The sequence below is a fragment of the Peromyscus leucopus genome, chromosome 7 (genome assembly GCF_004664715.2).
Source record: "Peromyscus leucopus breed LL Stock chromosome 7, UCI_PerLeu_2.1, whole genome shotgun sequence".
NCBI classification, from domain to species: Eukaryota; Metazoa; Chordata; class Mammalia; order Rodentia; family Cricetidae; genus Peromyscus; species Peromyscus leucopus.
Genome location: NC_051069.1, coordinates 9,590,312 through 9,607,846, shown reverse-complemented (window position 1 = coordinate 9,607,846; position 17,535 = coordinate 9,590,312). Strand labels below are relative to the sequence as shown.

The window sequence follows — 17,535 nt, the reverse complement described above, 5'->3', positions numbered from 1 at the left end:
GAGACCCACTTTATCCCAGCAGCAGAGGGCTGCTACCCTGAGAAAAGAGGGGGACAGATGAAAGATAGTCTGATATTAGAGGGTCTTTGCTTAAGGCACAAATGGAGCTGTCCGTGATTTTTTTTATCTGCACACTTTAGTGGCGTGTAGCATTATCTTTTATGAAAGAGTGTATCAAGAGGACCTGCGGGGACCATGGCAGCACATTATCAGGGAAGGAGCTGCCAAGGATGAACCTTGGAGAAGAAGGTTTACAGAACAGGGACCTTGGCAGACACAGGAAACTTTCCATTTTCTATTTGATTCCCGGGTGATTCTGGGAAATGCCCTTGCTTGGTTTCCCATTCTGCTGCCCATCTTTTATTCTTCACCACAGGTCCTCTGTGGGATCCTCAACACACCCTGAGAAAGGTGTGCCCACATGCCCGCAGACTGTTGTAAGACAGTCTTACCTTCCTACACTGCCAATGGTTTAGAGTAGTCCACTGCAGAGTGGCTGGATGGGCTGGGAAGGGATCACCACTTAGTGCCTCCTCCTCCGGGTGGCAGGCTCCCCTCAGGACCAGTTCCACTCAGATGTCAACCCTGTGTCAACCCCCTGCTCCCACGAGGCCCTCGCCCACCCCTTTGCCGAGGCCCGCCACTTGGAGGCTCTAGCATCTTTCTTCTCTATCAAGGCAGGGTCCTCCTAGTTACGTGGCCAGTGCTCCGCAGAACCTGCCCATGGCGTTTATACAGCTGAAAACTGATGAACGAACGAAGGCTTCTATTCTTGGGAGGACACACTGAGAGTTGTTTTAAAAGTGAGACCAGAGGCAGAGCTCTCTGAAAGTGCTAACTATGCTTCTTCATACAATTTGTTCCTCAGATTTTCAAATGCCATTTTAACACACACTTCTGTCTAGTGTGTGTGTGTGTGTGTGTGAATCTGTAAGTGTGCATGAACATGTGTGTGTGAAGGAAGAAGTCAATCTTGGGTAACATCCTTAGAGTCTTAAAGTTTAGGGGGTTTTGAATAGGGGATTTTCCATTCGGAGCTTGAGCTCCATGATTAGGTGAGGCTGGCTGGCCGGCCAGTAACTCTGGGTTACTTGTTTCTGCCTCCTCAGTCCTGGGATTACCAGCATGCTCCACCAGCCCGCATTTCTGTGTGGCTGTTGGGGACTGAACGTAGGTCCTTGTGCCTGCGTGGAAAGTGCTTTACTGACTGAACTATCTCCCCTGCCCTGATATTTTTTTTTTAATGTAGCTCAGGCTAGCCTTGAACTCATGATCCTCCTGCCTAAGTTTTGAACATTGGGATTACAGGTATTTGTCTGTAGTGGTTTTGAATAGTACTTACCACATTTAGACCAAGTATACTCTGGTAAAAAGAAAGAGAAGCCTCAGCCTTCCAGTTTTTATTTTGACCTAAGGTCTCAGGCCCTTTGGATGTTGTTTTCCTCACATTGACCCTAAGAACGAAGGAGTCCTGAAACACCCCAACATTTCAGCTATAGTCAAAATCTTCTCCCTTTATCATGTACTTCTTTACCTTGGACCCAAGACCCATTGGTATAAAACATGTGCCAGAGGCTGTACTCTAGTCTCCGGTGACTTTTGCTCCACTACGTTAAGTTGGTCACATGTCACTTGCTTGCCTAGTGGGCCAGAAGCTGTAAGGGGACAGGGACAGCCGCCCCACATTCCTTTGGGTGACCCTTAGTTAAGCACCCTGGCCCTGGCCCCCCTCTCCCCGGCTCTCATCCACTATGGGGCTCTTCTGTTCTGTCCTTGGTATTCCTGGCACCCAGTCACCCCACACTCAAGGTGACTTTTCTTACACAGTTCCCTATGCCCAGTTCTCCTCAATTTTGCAAATGCAAAGAGTCTGTTTTCTTCAGTGTTCCAGAGACTACTGAGCAGCTTGCCTCCAGGACAAACGAACGCACTGGAATCTCCCTCCCTACAATGTAACCCTCTTTCTATTAGACTTCACATTCCCAGCGCCTAGGAAGATACCGAGGATGCCTATGTCAATAGTTACATTTATTGGCCATAGTCCAACCTTTCTACCTCATCTTTCTGATCCCCTTGTTTCCACGCCTGCCCTTCTACGGTCATGCTCCATAGAGCACCCTGTGACCCACTAAAAACTGAAGTCAGATCACTCACCCAGGGCAACAGCTGCAGCCCCGAGCCTGCTTGTATGTGATCCAGTCCCCGACTACCTCTCTGATTTATTTTTTTCCAGCCTTTACCTCAATAACTCCACTCTAGTCAGGTGGGGGCTCTCGTTTTTCTCTTTATGAGACTAGTCAAGTAGAGTATCAAGAAGGAATACCAATTGATATAATTCACTACCTCCTTCAGACTAGCTTGGATATGTTTTCTTTTCCTTTTTTTTCTTTCAAGACAGGGTTTTTCTATGTAGTCCTCGCTTTCCTGGAACTCATAGAGACCTGCCTGCCTCTGTCTCCCGAGTGCTGGGATCAAAGGTGTGCACCACCCGGCTTGGATACACTTTTTTAACAGTACTTTTTTTTTTTTTTTATAGGATGGTCTCATATAGCCCAGACTGGCTTCCAACTCACTCTGCATCTGATGAGGATGGTCTTGAACTTCCGATCCTCCTGTATCCTTCCTTGAATACTAGAATCACATCCTGGTCATATGCCACGCTGGCAAGTAAACCAGAACTTCGTGCATGCTATGCAGCTATCTCTCAACTGAGCTGTATTCCCAGCCCTCTCACCAGTGTTTCTACGCTCCCAACAGGTGAGGGTGCACCTCTGTCCCGGGCACACAGCCCTGCTGCTGCTGCTGCTGCTGGAACTACAGGGAAGACAGCAGCAGCAGCAGAGCTGTAGAATGCCAGTCTGCACTGGGGTCAGCTCTCACTCTCGCACAGAGAAGAAACTGAGCCTGGTGGGTACTGAAGGCTGGCCCAGGACCACCTAGGAAACTAGTACCAAAGCTAGTACTACAACCTGGGTCTTCTGTTTCCACCACTGGATTCTGAAGCATGTGACCTCTCAATTATTCTGTCCTGTATCTGACCATTTATAAAACACAACCAATGAGAATGTTTAAACCACCAAAGGGATATTCCATCCTAGCAAAGCCTGAGTCCCACATGTCAGAGGTAGTTTCCCCTGAAACAAGCTAATACTAGAACGAGGAGCCCTTGGGGTCCTGCTGAGGACTGGGTCCTGAGATCTACCCGCAAACTTCAGCCTCTAGGCTGCTGTGCACACATTACAGTTCCTCTTAGATTACCTTTCGGGAAAAGGCAGAAGAATATGGTTTAATAAACATTGAGCATTTGATCTTGGCACCCTTCCTGCTGTGCAGGTGAGCTGGGTCTGAAGATATTTCCTTCCAAATACAATGGTATTCATGCGTTACAAAGATCATAGAAAATGTATTTGACCAAACAAAAGCGATAGGATTGTGATGGGAACTCGATCTGTGGTATTATTTAAACATGCTTCTGTTTTTTAAAAAAGGCTTCCTTGATGGGAATGGACAGAATTGAGAGCTGTTCTGAGAGCCCCAGTGGGTGCCTGGGTTGTCTAGGAGTGTGATTCCAGCAAGCCAGGTGTCTGTCTTTCTAATACGAGTTGTATGACTATTTCCAAGTTCTAATGGGGCTACACCTGGCTCACTGAGGGAACAAATCCATTCTAAATACAGCAATACATAAAGACATTAAATTATACTACATGCACATCCCCCACCCCACCTCCACCCGCATGCACATGCTGTTTATTAGAAGGAGATAGGTTTTTTAAGAAAGAAAATGATATATAGCACATATACAACATATATATCATATGACTATAGCTGATCTTTTAAAACCACCCCCCTTGGATGTCACACATGCACACTCCAAGGCTGTCATCATCCTGTGCTGTCATGGAATCCCCTTTCAGAGACCAGGGCTCCAGACTAAGCAGGGCTCCCACCCAGGGAACAGTTCCCACATGCACATTAGCAGAGACTTGGATTGAACTGATCGTGGCTGGGGCTGGCAAACCTGTGTTTTCAACAAGCACTTCAGGTATGTCTTACAGAGGTGGTGTGTGAGAAGCAGCGCTCTAGAATAATGCAGACTCGGTTAAAGAGTCCCATGGAATATATGAATGGAAGGGCTCCAGAGTCAGACAATGTACACCATATAATGGGAGGGAGTTTGTGGTATTCCTTCAAAGCCTCCATTCTTCCCAATGGGATGTACTAGTACAGGCATGTCAATAACAGCAAACAGCAACATACCTCCATGAAAGAGATCCCTAAGCTCCACACGTCAGAGTGGATCCCATACTGCTCTCCTGAAATCCTTTCTGGCTGTAAGAAAACAGGAGGAAGCTTGTGAGCTACGGAAAGTTACCCCTGGCAGCACACACTGAATGTAAGTTCAACACAGGGAACCACCCACATTTGCATGGCATTTACACACAGCAGAACAATTTCACATGTATGCATATATGCATTCTGGAAGTGAGAGGATCCTGCACACAGTCCCTATGAAGACGATTATTGTCACTGTTTCACAGATCAAGAAAGTGAAGGCCCCAGGTAGCTAGTTAATGTGGCAGAAACCAAGGTAGCTAACGAGCTAGCACTTGACCCTAGGTCCACCTCCCTATGATCCAATGATCTTAACTGGGGATGGATGGACAAACTGTGCAAAGTTGTAGATGACTTACTTGAATTTGGGGAGAAGGGTCTTGAAGACCACGGCTTAAGTTTTACTTTTAACTTTTTACCTGGAAATAGTTTCAACTGTACAGGAGGGTGGAGAGTCTGCGGCTGGTGCAAGCAGCAGCCAGAGCTCGTCTTCCTAGATACACCGCCTGTCACTGTTTTATTCCACGCAGTGGAGTTTCTTCTGACAGGAATCAAGGTGCCCCACGGAACTCCTGGCCCTCCCCTTGTGTAGCAGGCGGCTGGTCCAGAATGCTCTGGCACACACACTCTGTTCGCCAGGAATCCTTGTGTACTGAGGGAGTGCCTCCTGGTCTGTCCTTCCAGGACTTGGCCTCCCATACATGACTTACAGAAATGTTCGCAAGGATTAGATGAACAACTGAATTCAAAAACTGAGGTCCCACAAAAGTGCAATATTGGCTCAAGTCTGCAGCTAATCATGGCAGGGCTGAGACCCTAACCCACACCCCACTGTCCAGTCCTAGTCAGTGTGACAGGTACTAGCAGGTATTCGTGTGGGACTGACTACCCAGTTGTGGGAGGAAAAGCACGACTGCCATTGTTATCACCAACAATGCCAGCTAGTCTGGCCAAACTGGTGAGCTCCAAGTTCAGTGAGACCCTATTTTAACAAAAAGCAGGTGGAGACAACCAAGGTTGACCTCTGGCCTACACACACACACACACACACACACACACACACACACACACACACACTAGTGTGCATTACTTCCACTTTTAATTGTCACGCTGCACTGCCATTCTCTGTCTCCCTGTCTACTTCCCCACAGGGAGCCTTTCACACCCTGGGCCACTCCTGGCCCATGACAGTATGAAGCCAAGGGTACTGTTAAGGGATGTTCATCACACGTGTGGTTCTAAGCATGAACTTAACCCTTCTCATATTTTATAACTATTATGTCCATCAAAAACTTAGAATGAGGACCAACAAAATGATTCCATAGGTAAAAGTGCTTGCCTCCAAGCCTATGACTCGGGTCCCAGAACTGGCATGGTGGAAGGAGAGAATCTACTTTCGGAAAGTGTCCTCTGACCTCCACATATGCTATAGCATGGGTGCACGCCTGCCAACTCTGAGACTGGGTGACAGTTACTTCTTCTGTGGACTGCTTTGTAAAATGAAGGTGACAATAACAATGTATATGTACCACAGCATTGTGTGAGAATAAAATGTAATGTCCTCAACAGAGAAATGTCACATGGGAGTGCCCAGCAAATACCAGTCTTTCTGACGGTCACCATGGCCAGCTGGACTAGAGTGTGCAATCTGAGTAGGCTCGTGTCCAGGGAAGACACTTGCAAGGACTGTCACAGCCCGAGTGTGGAGACAAAAACAAACTCCTAAAGCAGCCACACAGGGCTAAGAACAGTCATTTAGATTCTATCCCAAAAGGTAGTATTTGAGAAACATCTTGGAAATTTTTCAAATTTTCAGTTATTCAGAAACCATAACATCAAAGGGTTTATCTGTGTAGTTTTGGTGCCTGTCCTGGATCCCACTCTGTAGACCAGGCTGGCACTGAACTCACAGAGATCCGCCTGGCTCTGCTGGGATTAAAGGCGTGTGCCACCACCATCCAGGCTGTAAGTAGCTTCTGTACATCCTATTACAACCATTACAACTATATAGTGTAGCCTTCTAATTTCTATGTTATGCTTGGTTCAACTAAAGACTCAATTATGCTATGTTCAAAAGTGCCATATATGAAGGTGTCTTTCCAGTTTCACCAGTGTCTCCTCTGATTCACAGCATGGGACGTGTTCAGTGGAAACAGCTCATGTAGCAGAAGGTACTTGAGATGTGCTTTACTGGCATACACCAGGGGCTGGAAAATATTTGTTTGTTTTTTGTTTTTCCTGGAAAGGCCAGCCTGGAAACAATGTTCACATAGGGATGGATGCATGCAATTTTTTTTTTTTCTGGAAAGGCCAGCCTGGAAACAATGTTCACATAGGGATGGATGCATGCAATTGTACAAGTGCTGAGCTGCTGTTGTGTGCTGCTGAAGCCACACCCAGCCCTAAACTAACAGCCTTGCCACATTCTAGTAAAACCGGACTCACAAAACAGACCTGGACTGGGCATGGTGGTGCACCCTTTAACCCCAGCACCTGGGACACAGAGGCAGGCAGATCTCTGTGAGTTCCAGGCCAGCCAGAGCTGCACGGAGAGACCTTGTCTCGAAATCAAATAAACAAACAAACAAAAACTTTAAAATAGCTAATAAATATTATAAATATATAAATAAATAATAAAGAAAGAAATAAAAAGCAAGTGAACAAAGCAGAGAGAGGTTCAGGAGTTATAGTTTGGTAACATTTGGCATAGAATCCCATGTGGAACCCTAAAACCTAGACTACAAGAGCTAAAACAGGATACAGCAGGCAGGGGTTTACATAAAGCCAAAGAGTCCAACCCTTCTCCAAAGAGACTAGCAGCATGGACAGCAGTTGGGTCAACACCAGACTAGAGTAATGGAGGGCTGTTTCCACGCTCCCCCATGGCCAGCCTTTGGCAAGTACTTGGCCAACCAGAGCCTACAGAATTGCAAAGCTCTAGCTCTTCCTCTCGGACTTCCATTGTTTTCCTCCCTGGCATCTTAGGCTTTCTGCAGCATGAACTACAAAGCTGATGACTAGAATTCACTCACCCAAGAAACAAAGCAATTTCAGCTTTGCCAATCTGAGCTAACATTTCATAATTTTAATCCTCACACTTTCAATTAACATATGGACGCATCACATTCATCCATAAACAAAAAGGGAAAAAAGTAATTTCTTTAATGTACACCTGGGAAAGACAACTGTAATCTGGATTTGTAGCTCAGATGTGATGCAATTTAATTATCAGAGCAATTTAAAGCTACCAAGAACATGATGGGCAGTTGAGAAGTTGTTTCATGGATAGCTTTTTTTCCTTTTCAAGTCATGGTATTTTCATAATTCATAGAGGCTGACTGACATTCAGTAGGGTTTTGTTAACTAGAAGAGTGACTCACCAATGTCATTGACCCTGGGAGAGCCATGGAGGAGACTAGCGTTTAAAAAGCAGACACATTAACTTTAATAACTGATCTACTTTTTCCACATTTAATTAGAGAAAAAAACAAAATATGAATTTTCTTAAAGGCAATGGAAACCAAAATAAACTATTTGGACCATTTGAAAGAAAATGAAATGCTTTGCATTGTTTGAAGAATAGCAAGGTGAAGACCCAGGTTCTGCCTGCATCAAAGATCTTTTAATGGTGATAACACAGGGACAAAAACAATACTGAAAATAAGGTCCACGACTCTGGCAGGACAGCTCTGTCCATAAGAGCACCAGTCTCTGAGCCTGACACCCTGTGCTGGACCCTCAGGACCACATGGTGGATATCTACATCTGCACAGTACCTCCCAATAAGTAATAAAAATATAAAACATTTTTTGAAAGATCCATGATATACCCACAATAAAATCTTCTAAGTGTGTGATACCAACAACATCTCCTTAGCCTGAGAGGGATTACTTACATAAATCTGGAACCATCATGGTAAAAACCAATCCTAAACACTGAAATAAAAAGCAGACTCTAGAGGGGAAGAAAGGAAAGGGAGAGGGGTGAAAATAAAAAATAACAACAACAAAAACCAGACTCTGAAAATGATACCAGAAAAGCCTTTTCCTTGCTTCCTTCCACTCCCACCAGCTCTTGCAGGGGTTAAGAAAACCAACAAACTCAAGATGCTTATAGCCACAAATAAGCTCTCTCGTTTGAAACGGTAAGAAAAAGAAATGGAACAACTTATGCTATCTGCATGACTTGAACAACTAAGGGAAAATACAGAGCTATACATTGTAGATACTAAGTGCAGAACACTGGGAGATCCACAGGTTCAGACCGGCCACATCAGGAATTTAACTTGGATCTGGTGACAAGGCGTGTTCCTATCCTCAGAACAAACAACCGATGTTACTGACTGATGCCTTGACATATATCAGGGTTTATTAGGGTTAATTAAATAAGCGGTGTGGAAAAGTAGCCAATATGATATCAAGTGCAATTTTTCTGTAGGATTAAACTTCAAAACTCAGCAATTTCACACTTGAACCGACCAGTTGAGTCACCGAAGTCAGATAAGTTGATAGTCAAGCACAAAGCCTGGCATGTTCTCAGAAGAGCTGCAAACTGGAGAGCAACTGGATTGACTTTGTAATTTATGACTTACTAGTCTACAGTGGTAGAATTAATTCAAGAATTATACATTTCCAAGTACATAAAGATAAAGATGTTGGCTTTAAATGTTATTTTTGCATAAGTTTACTTACTGCCATATAAGCATTTGTTCCAACATACGTCTTGGCTATAGAATTCACCAGCTATGAGACAAAACGGTCTGTTAGAACAATATAAAGATAATGTGGAAATAAAATGGGCAATTATTCCCCATTTAACCTACAATCAGCACTCCTATAAATCAACTAAAAATTATGTAAAAGGGAACAAATTCATCCACAAAGGCATTAAAAATGATTAAATCTCTCTTTTCTTTTGGATGTGATTTCCAATTTAAACAAGCACACAGCATTACGGTTTATAGCAGCTAACCTTAAACAATTCACTTAAGCGTGATGCTCAGCGCTTTAGTGCCCCAAACCCGCCTGAAATAAAAAGTCAATTTGAAGTAGAATTTGAACACCCTCATCTTTCAGTCAGATGGCTCAAGATGTGAATGGAGCCCCCCGCGCTCCCAGGACGAGATGAACTAAAGAGGCTGGAGGGATAACAGACTTTGACAACTCATAATGCGAAGCTGACCTTCGCTTTGGTCTTCGTGTTTGGATGGGAGGGAAGGTGGCTGCGATTCAAATCAACACCACAGCACGCGCATGGGTCACTATCACTGGGGTTCTCAGGGGAGGCCCCAAATGGAAATTAATTAAAATTGGTGCTGCATATTGTAATGGCCCTCCACCATTGTTGCTCCCAATATTAATTTTTATTGTGGGCCAGTTGGGCTCCCCAGGCACGGCTCCCTCGCTGTCCTCCCTTTTGTCTGGCCAGAGCGCTTTCATAGTCAAGCTGCATAGCAATGAAGTTTGCTATTTGTAAGTAGTAATTACAATATCAGCAGTTTTTACTGTCATTAAACAATGAACAATCATATTCTGATGAAGGAAACTCGCTCAGAGATTAAAAATGAATAACATGTGCCCAGCGACAAGCAGACGCACAGTTCCTGTTTGTCTAGAACCTAGGTGATTTTCAATCCACAGGGCAGGCTGAGCAGAAAAAAGACCTACCTGCGTGCTGACGCCGAAGTCACACAGCTTGACCTGTCCGCCTGTGTTGACTAGCATGTTGGAGGGCTTCACATCTAAAAGGGATCAGAAAAGCCTGTGACCAACTCCATGTGGATACAGCTTGTTTTCAAAAGCACACGTGTGCACCATATAACACTGCAGAAGCGGCATCCTAGGTCCGCCCAAACTCGAACCACAAATTTATTACAAAGCTTTTATCTGGAAGCAGAAAGTCCAAACCTAGTCAAACGAAAGTCCACTCAAACCTTGACTTTCAACAATAGGAAATACCCCATCAGCCTAGCCCCATACTTTCTCGGAAAGAGCAGCCTTTTACAATGTCTACTTTCTCGGAAAGAGCAGCCTTTTACAATGTCTATTCACAAAAAAGGGTTGTTTACACTGTGAGTGTGTGCTCTAAGTTAGGGCTCCCATCTAGGAAGCAGTAAAGCCAAAGGGAGGGGGACAAAAACAAACTCCATCCACGCATCACTGCTAACAGGTCCTCACTGAGGGAAACCATGACCTGTGTCTTAGTGACAAATGCTACTTCAGATAATTCTCAGAAACTGACTGAAGATGTGTGTACGTCTGTGCGCATGTGTGTGCACATATGCGTGCATGTATGAACCTTCATTTATCCCTCCCAATGCCATTTCTGACTACTGTTACAGTTAACATAAGAACTGGCATAGCTCTGCCAAGGCAGTCAGTCGGTAAATAATGACACAGAGGGTTCCTGTGAGCATCACCAGTGACAATAAGCCTTTTCTGGAATTCAGGGAGGTCAGAAAAACCACCAAGAAAGGCAAGAGCACACCACTGTTGATGGAACAAACAGCGTGTGCTTTAACAGGTCATCTTGAATAGTAAAGAAGTCTAGTACAGGCAGCTAGTTAGACCCAGTATCCTTGCCTAGCCTAAAATAGTGGCCACAGTTTTGTCAATATATTTAAAAAATAATTCTGCAGACGAATTTAATCTTCTTTAATCTTCTAGCCTGCAGTAGGGTATCCCATCAAATTATCTTGCTAAGAGTATGTCTTTAACTCAAGTTTCAAGTTCCAACTCAGAAACTGACGGGGGGGGGGGGGGGTTTCTTACACACTGGCTTATTCAGTATTGTCTGGCACCAGAAGGCAAACTACATGGAAGCAGGAACTTGAATCTCCTGCTGACTGCCTCATCCCCAGCTCCTGGAAGATGGACAGACAGTGATGATGCTCCAGGAAAGGAGAAAGCAGGATGAACGGAAGCCATGAGCACATGGGATGATCTTCATGTGGATGGTTTAGCGATTTAAGTAAACTGTGGAAGCTGTCTCTGTGGTCTGTTCTTCAAGCCAAGCCCATTATAATGAAAGCTGAGGTGGGGAGGGACTCTTTGGGTTTAAGTTGGCATACACAGGTTGGCATGAGCCCTTGCCAACTAGCTCTCAACCCCTATTTTTTCCTGATTCCCATATACTTCTTACAACACTACCATTTTAACCCTTACGTATGCTACTGACCACATCATTTCTCTCCTTAAAGATGAAGTTAAATATATTCCTTGACAGAATAGAAGTGTGTGTGTGTGTGTGTGTGTGTGTGTGTGTGTGTGTGTGTGGTGTTGTTGTTGTTGTTGCTGCTGCTGCTGTCTGTTGTTAAGACAGAGTCTTACTATGTAGCCTGGGCTGGACTCTATTTGTCCTGGTTTGTTTTCTCTTGCTGTGATAAACACCATGACCAAAAGCAGCTTGGGGAGGAAGGGTATATTTCATCCTACAGCTCACATCATTGAGGGAAGCCAGGGCTCAGCTCAAGCAGGAATTTGGAGGCAGGACAGAAGCAGAAACCATGGGGGAATGCTACTTACTGGCTTGCTCACCTTGTCTTACTCAGTCTGCTTTCTTACATAACCCAGGACCACATGCCCAGGGGTGGTACCACCTACAGTGGGCTGGGCCCGCCCACATCAGTCTACCAAGAATGATTGTCTAAAGGACAGTCTGATGGAGGCATTTTCTCAGCTGAGGTTTTCTCTTCCTAGGTGTTGTCAATTTGACAACAAAACAAACAAACGAACACTAATCAGGACATCTGTGGTCCTCCAGCCTCAGCCTCCTAAGTGCTTGGATTACAGTAGGCATCAGCACACCTGGTCCTCCGTTGACCTTCAAGTGTGCCTCAGCAGTCAGTAGGACACAGCACAGCCAGCCAGAGATGTCCCAGTCATCCTTTGCTGAACTGAAGCTCGTCTTAAATTCGATTTAACCTGCTTTTACTCTGCAAACCAAATTCTTACTATAGGCCCGCAACTTAAAATATTTTAAACTTGGATCATCTACTGTCTTACAGTTTGGACTTAAAATGAATTTGGCTACCACAAGTACCGGCCTCCCTGCTGCACAAACTTTCCAGGCCAACATCATGACTTCTTTGAATTTTTACGGCATTGACTGCAGCACTTGTTTGGAACTGAGCATGTCACACTTCACTAGGCATTTACTGCTCTAGCATCATCACCACAAGAAATAAATTCACAGGGTTGGAATAAGCTCCACACATCTTCATATCTATTCCCTTTGCACACAGGGTCTTGCTCACTGGGAGATGTTTTTAAAACTACATTAAACTTACTAACATAAATGCCCCCCTTTCAAGTAACATCTTAAAGCATAATCTGAACATAATGGATTCCTTTCACGAAGTCAATGGATTCAGTTGGAGACAAAGCTGTACTTCGGTCTTTTTGACCATGCAAGTTTGCCATGCGACTTTGGACTTGGCTTGTAACATTTTAGCTTCTAGGTCTGCAGTGGACAAAACATTACTTTTTACACTGTCAATGTTATAAATCAAAGTAGAAAGTAATTCCAAAGCACAGTAAGTAGACTTTATAAAAACAACTTGACGTTAAGGAAACATTCTCGGCAGACCAGCGTATGCATTTTCCTAGGGGCTACTGATTATACTTCTACAATCTGTGTTCAACGCAACAACAAAGTGATTCTTTAAGACCCATGCCAGTGTTGCCCATTCTCTGTCCAAAACTACTGAGGGCTTCCCAAATCAACCAGAAACACAAGGTCCTTCCGTTAGCGTCTAGGGCTGAGCACGAGCTGGCGCCACCTCTGTACCTCCTGCCCTGCCCACTCTTGCTCATCTGCCAGTGGCTCCTAAGCCTAGAACGTTCTGGCCCCTCATTCATGCCTAGCTAGCTCCTTCATTATCCTTAAATTCCTGCTTGAATGTTATTGTGATGCAGCCTCACGAGCTAAGGCTCCCTTCCCCTCCCCTTTGTTGATCTTTACATGGAAATTCACACTTCCTGTTCTTCTGCGAGGGGAGGAAAGCTCCATGAATGTACACTTCTCACTCCATGTCTGGAGCGGTATTTGGTAGACATAGGAAACATTTCTTGAAGCTACAGTGAGTGAATAAGGGCCGCTCAGCTAGAAGCAGCATGCATTTGACTCAGAACATTCTTTAGAATGGGTACATTCCTAAATGATAGTCTTCATTGTGAGACAAGTCCACAGTTATTTACAAATGTTCACACAATACTTACTGTTACTTCACCATGTAAAGATATGGTGAGAAGCGCGAGTTGGACCCCACCTCTGGCCTCTGAAGGCATACCCACAGCTATCCAGGAGCTGCTAATACTTCCCTAAAGACTGCTCAGGAGACAAAGTACAACTTCTGCATTCTCTGTCATTTTCCTTCTGAACAAACAGTATGGTTCTTACAAATACAGCGAGTCATACAACTAACTGGCTCCCAAGCCTAGCTGTGCTTTTAAAACCTGACGCTTTCTGGGTTCCATCTCAGAGAGACGAAATCAGAAACCAGTTCCCGAGAGTCTGGATTCAAGTCAGCATTGAGAAAAGACCAAAGGAACTCGCTTTTCTTTGCTTCTGAGTAAATGTCTGCAAAGTTAAGACTATATCAAGAATGATTTGTTTTATTTTTGTGAATTTTTGGAGTCCCTTAATTCCTCTTTAAAAACCAGTTTCGCTGTAACCACTTGGCATGTTGTTTGAGAGTCTGACAGATGTATAGCCACCAGGTGACCGTAACTGAGACAGGAGACATTTCCATCTCCCTTCAAGGTTGGCTGTGTTCTGCCGCGGCCCACACTGCCCTGACCTTCAGCCGTGGGCCACCACTGGGAGGCTTCTGTCATTACCCGTTTGCTCTTCCTCACACATTAGAAATTCCAAAATCTGCGGTTACGTTTGTTAAGAAGCGGGCTGACTGGTGTTCAGGTACGTATCTGTCATTATACTCAGAGACTCTTTTTCATTTTAATTCATTCTTTGATAATTTTATAAATACAGTATATCGTGATCATATCACCCCTCTCTACTCCCCTCTACCTCCCGTAGGTTCCCCTCCAACCACGTGCCCCTCCCAACTTCATTTTTTTTTTTTTAATTTAAACCCATTGAATCCCATTAGTGCTGCCTGTATGTGCTGTATGGGCATGGTTGCAGGGCCATCCACTGAAGCCTGGAGCACCAGCGATCTGCCGGGGCCACACTCCTCAAGAAAACTGGCCCCCCAATTGCCAATAGCTCCTCGGCTAGAGGTGGGGCCTCGTGAGCCCTTCTAGCCATGCCAGAATGTTGACTGGATTGATCTTGTACAGGCCACCACTGTGAGTTATCAGTGCAGTGCGATGCAGTGTGATGCAGTGCAGGGTGTGGGCTTGTGTGCACGCATGTGTGTGCCTGTGAACTTTCTGGAGTCGCTTCTTTCCTTCCCCCGTGTGAGTCCCAGTGATGGAAAGCAGGTCATCGGGTTTGGCAGCAAGTGCTTTCATTCACTGAGCATCTCACTGGTCCTCATTGAAGAATTTTATTCTAGTCCCTAATCCATTGTTTTGACCTTTCATTCACTGAGCATCTCACTGGTCCTCATTGAAGAACTTTATTCTAGTCCCTAATCCATTGTTTTGACCTTACAGCACAAGCCAACTCAAACCTTTCAAAACAGTGCTTCTCAACCTTCCCAATGCTGCAACAGTTTAATACAGGTCAGTTCCTCATGTTGTAGTGACCCTATCAAAATTATTTTCGTTGCTACTTGTAATTTTGTTATTGTTACAAAATGTAATGTAGATATCTTCGGTGACCCCTTTGAAATGGTCATTAGACCCCCCAAAAGGGGTCTTGACTCACATGTTGTGAAGCACTGTTTTAGAGATACAAGGGATAAGATTACATTTGGGCTTCAGTTGTTAAGTTAAATTTGGATCCAAGCAACAGAATTTAAATGTTGGTCAAGAATAGCTCCCCCAACTTTAGTTCTCCTTTATGCTGTTCATAATATCTACCTTATGGCTGAGTTATCAACAAGCCTAGTCACTGTCCATACTACATCAAATTTTCATATCAAACACGTAAATTCTACACCTCCCAGGAAGAACTCCAGAAATACTGAGATAATTTTTCTGTTTTCCAAAAAGTAACAGACATTTGACTGGGTATAAAGATTACTTTAGAGGAGACAGTTATGTATGTGTTTATTTTAATGTAATGTCAAGTTATAGAAAATAAAAGCAAGAGAAAGCCCGCAGCTTTTCCTGCAGCTCACCTAGACATATCACAGCCTGCCTTCTGTAAGCAAAGCACAGAAAAGATGAGTCATTAAAGTGACTGATTATAAATAGGAACCATCAGGGCAGATGTAAGTCATTTTGGTTTAATCAGGCCATTAATTATTAGGGTTTATCAATTAGTTTTATTGAAGGCAAGGGAGCTTAAATGAATGGTAGGGCATTGATTTTAACTGAGGCATCTTCTCAAAGAAAATACAAATGAGGATGTAGAAGCCTGGAATTACGGGTTCGTTTCATGCCTTTGAAGAAAGTGATGCTTGTATTAGTGCTGTGTAAAATCTTTAATGAAAAGAAAACCAACTCCAAACCCTTTAGCATTAAGCATGAGATGTCATTTGCTTGTGTTACCTGCTTCAAAGTCTGATTTCCAAGAAGTTGGTATCATGCTGGAGAAAGTGAGATAAAGGTAAATGCCAAGTGGCTCATTTTAATGCCCAGTGTTCTAGATCACTTGTTATGGATGGGCTTTCGTAGCAAACAGTGGTAGATTCTGTGTCAGATCCTCTCAGGGGAAGCAGGGGGATGCTATGCAAAGCGGCCGATGGAATTCATGTAAGATCTGCTCATCAGCCCTGCACATGGACTGCACCACACAAGTCATTAAAGCTCTGAGCAGAGCTAAGTCCAGTCGCATGAATCCTCAGACCACCCTGAACTCGCACTGGCAACTTATTGAGAGCAGGAAGATCAGCTATCAATCAACCTGATCAGGCCGGGATCTGATTGTATCTGGATATTCTAATAGTGATAAAATTGGTGTGGGACTTGAGTGAGACTGTGCTCAGCACTGCCTGGCACAGAGCCAAGTGCTCAATGCACAATGCATCGTCTGTGAATGGATGTTCCCAACTCTTCAATGCACTATACGTATTGTGAGCTACTGCTGAGGAACGGGCCATGACAACTCCCACTCCAGGAAGTCAGGATGTGGACTGTCTAAGGTACTGTGCCAGACCCAAGTCCTAAGTGAGGTTCTAGCTCAAAGCAAGCAGGTTCTTCAAGAATGGCAGGTGCTGTTCCACTGGAGCGACAGAGGAATCAACAATTACCCAGTCACATCAGGTGTCTCTTGTCAAAATATTTCCCCAGCCCTCAACCAGACTTCCCAGTGAGCTGGACTTTTTAATAATGATGCCATAAATGTGATCTGCAGGAGTGTCAAGTAGATGAGGGGTGGCTCTCAGCACTTCTGACCAATAATGTGAAGTGTTTAGATGGGTGGGAGAAAAAAATACCCAGAACAGGAAGAATGTAAGAGTTTGCAAATGGTGTCTTGGGTCGTGCTGAGGACCACATCAAACTTCCTGCCCCCACCCTCAGCAGGAGTCTATAAATGAATAAAAACTAAAATGTCTTTAAAAATTAAACATAAGCCATATGGCTAATAAGTCAGCAAGTCCCACCTACTTGGAAACCTGAGGCAGGAGGATGGCTAGAGCCTAGGAATTTAAATCCAACCTTGGTAATTGTGAGGTCCTGTCTCAAATAAATGACCACAAAACTGTATGGTCGCAATGCTACCCTGTCTTTAGCAAAACATGAAACCCCAGGTAGTAACACAGACCGCATACTGTACAGCAATGATAAATGACAAGTTCTTAAACTCCGAGATTGTCTGAATGGCTGTAATATAGAGATTTAAAGGCAGATACTAATTCCACTCCCTGGTGTCTATTCAACAACAACAACAACAACAACAACAACAAAATAAAAAACAAAAAACAACCCAGAATCTTACAAAGACATATGCATGCTGCACAGGGCAGCACATGCCTATAGTCTTAGCAGGTAGAAGGCTATGGCAGGAGGCCTGCTTCAAGTTTGCAGCCAGCCTGGGCTACATAACAAGTACTGGACCAGCCTGGGCTACATGGTGAGAACCTACCTTAAAAATAAAAACCACCAACATAAATAAATTAAAAAAATAGAC

At 44.2% G+C, this 17,535-nt stretch overlaps 1 protein-coding gene across 3 annotated transcripts in view; it reads right to left on the bottom strand.

The window, feature by feature from the left end:
• The window catches only part of Map2k5 (mitogen-activated protein kinase kinase 5), a 233,270-nt gene that overhangs the window by 95,066 nt on the left and 120,669 nt on the right, over window positions 1-17,535 (bottom strand). For all 3 annotated transcript variants that reach the window (XM_028867040.2, XM_037207420.1, XM_037207421.1), the window contains exons 14-16: window positions 9,999-10,072; window positions 9,024-9,074; window positions 4,258-4,329 (exon numbers count right to left, since the gene is read on the bottom strand). In XM_028867040.2, coding sequence (XP_028722873.1) covers window positions 4,258-4,329; window positions 9,024-9,074; window positions 9,999-10,072 — 197 coding nt within the window. The remainder of the gene's footprint in view (window positions 1-4,257; window positions 4,330-9,023; window positions 9,075-9,998; window positions 10,073-17,535) is intronic.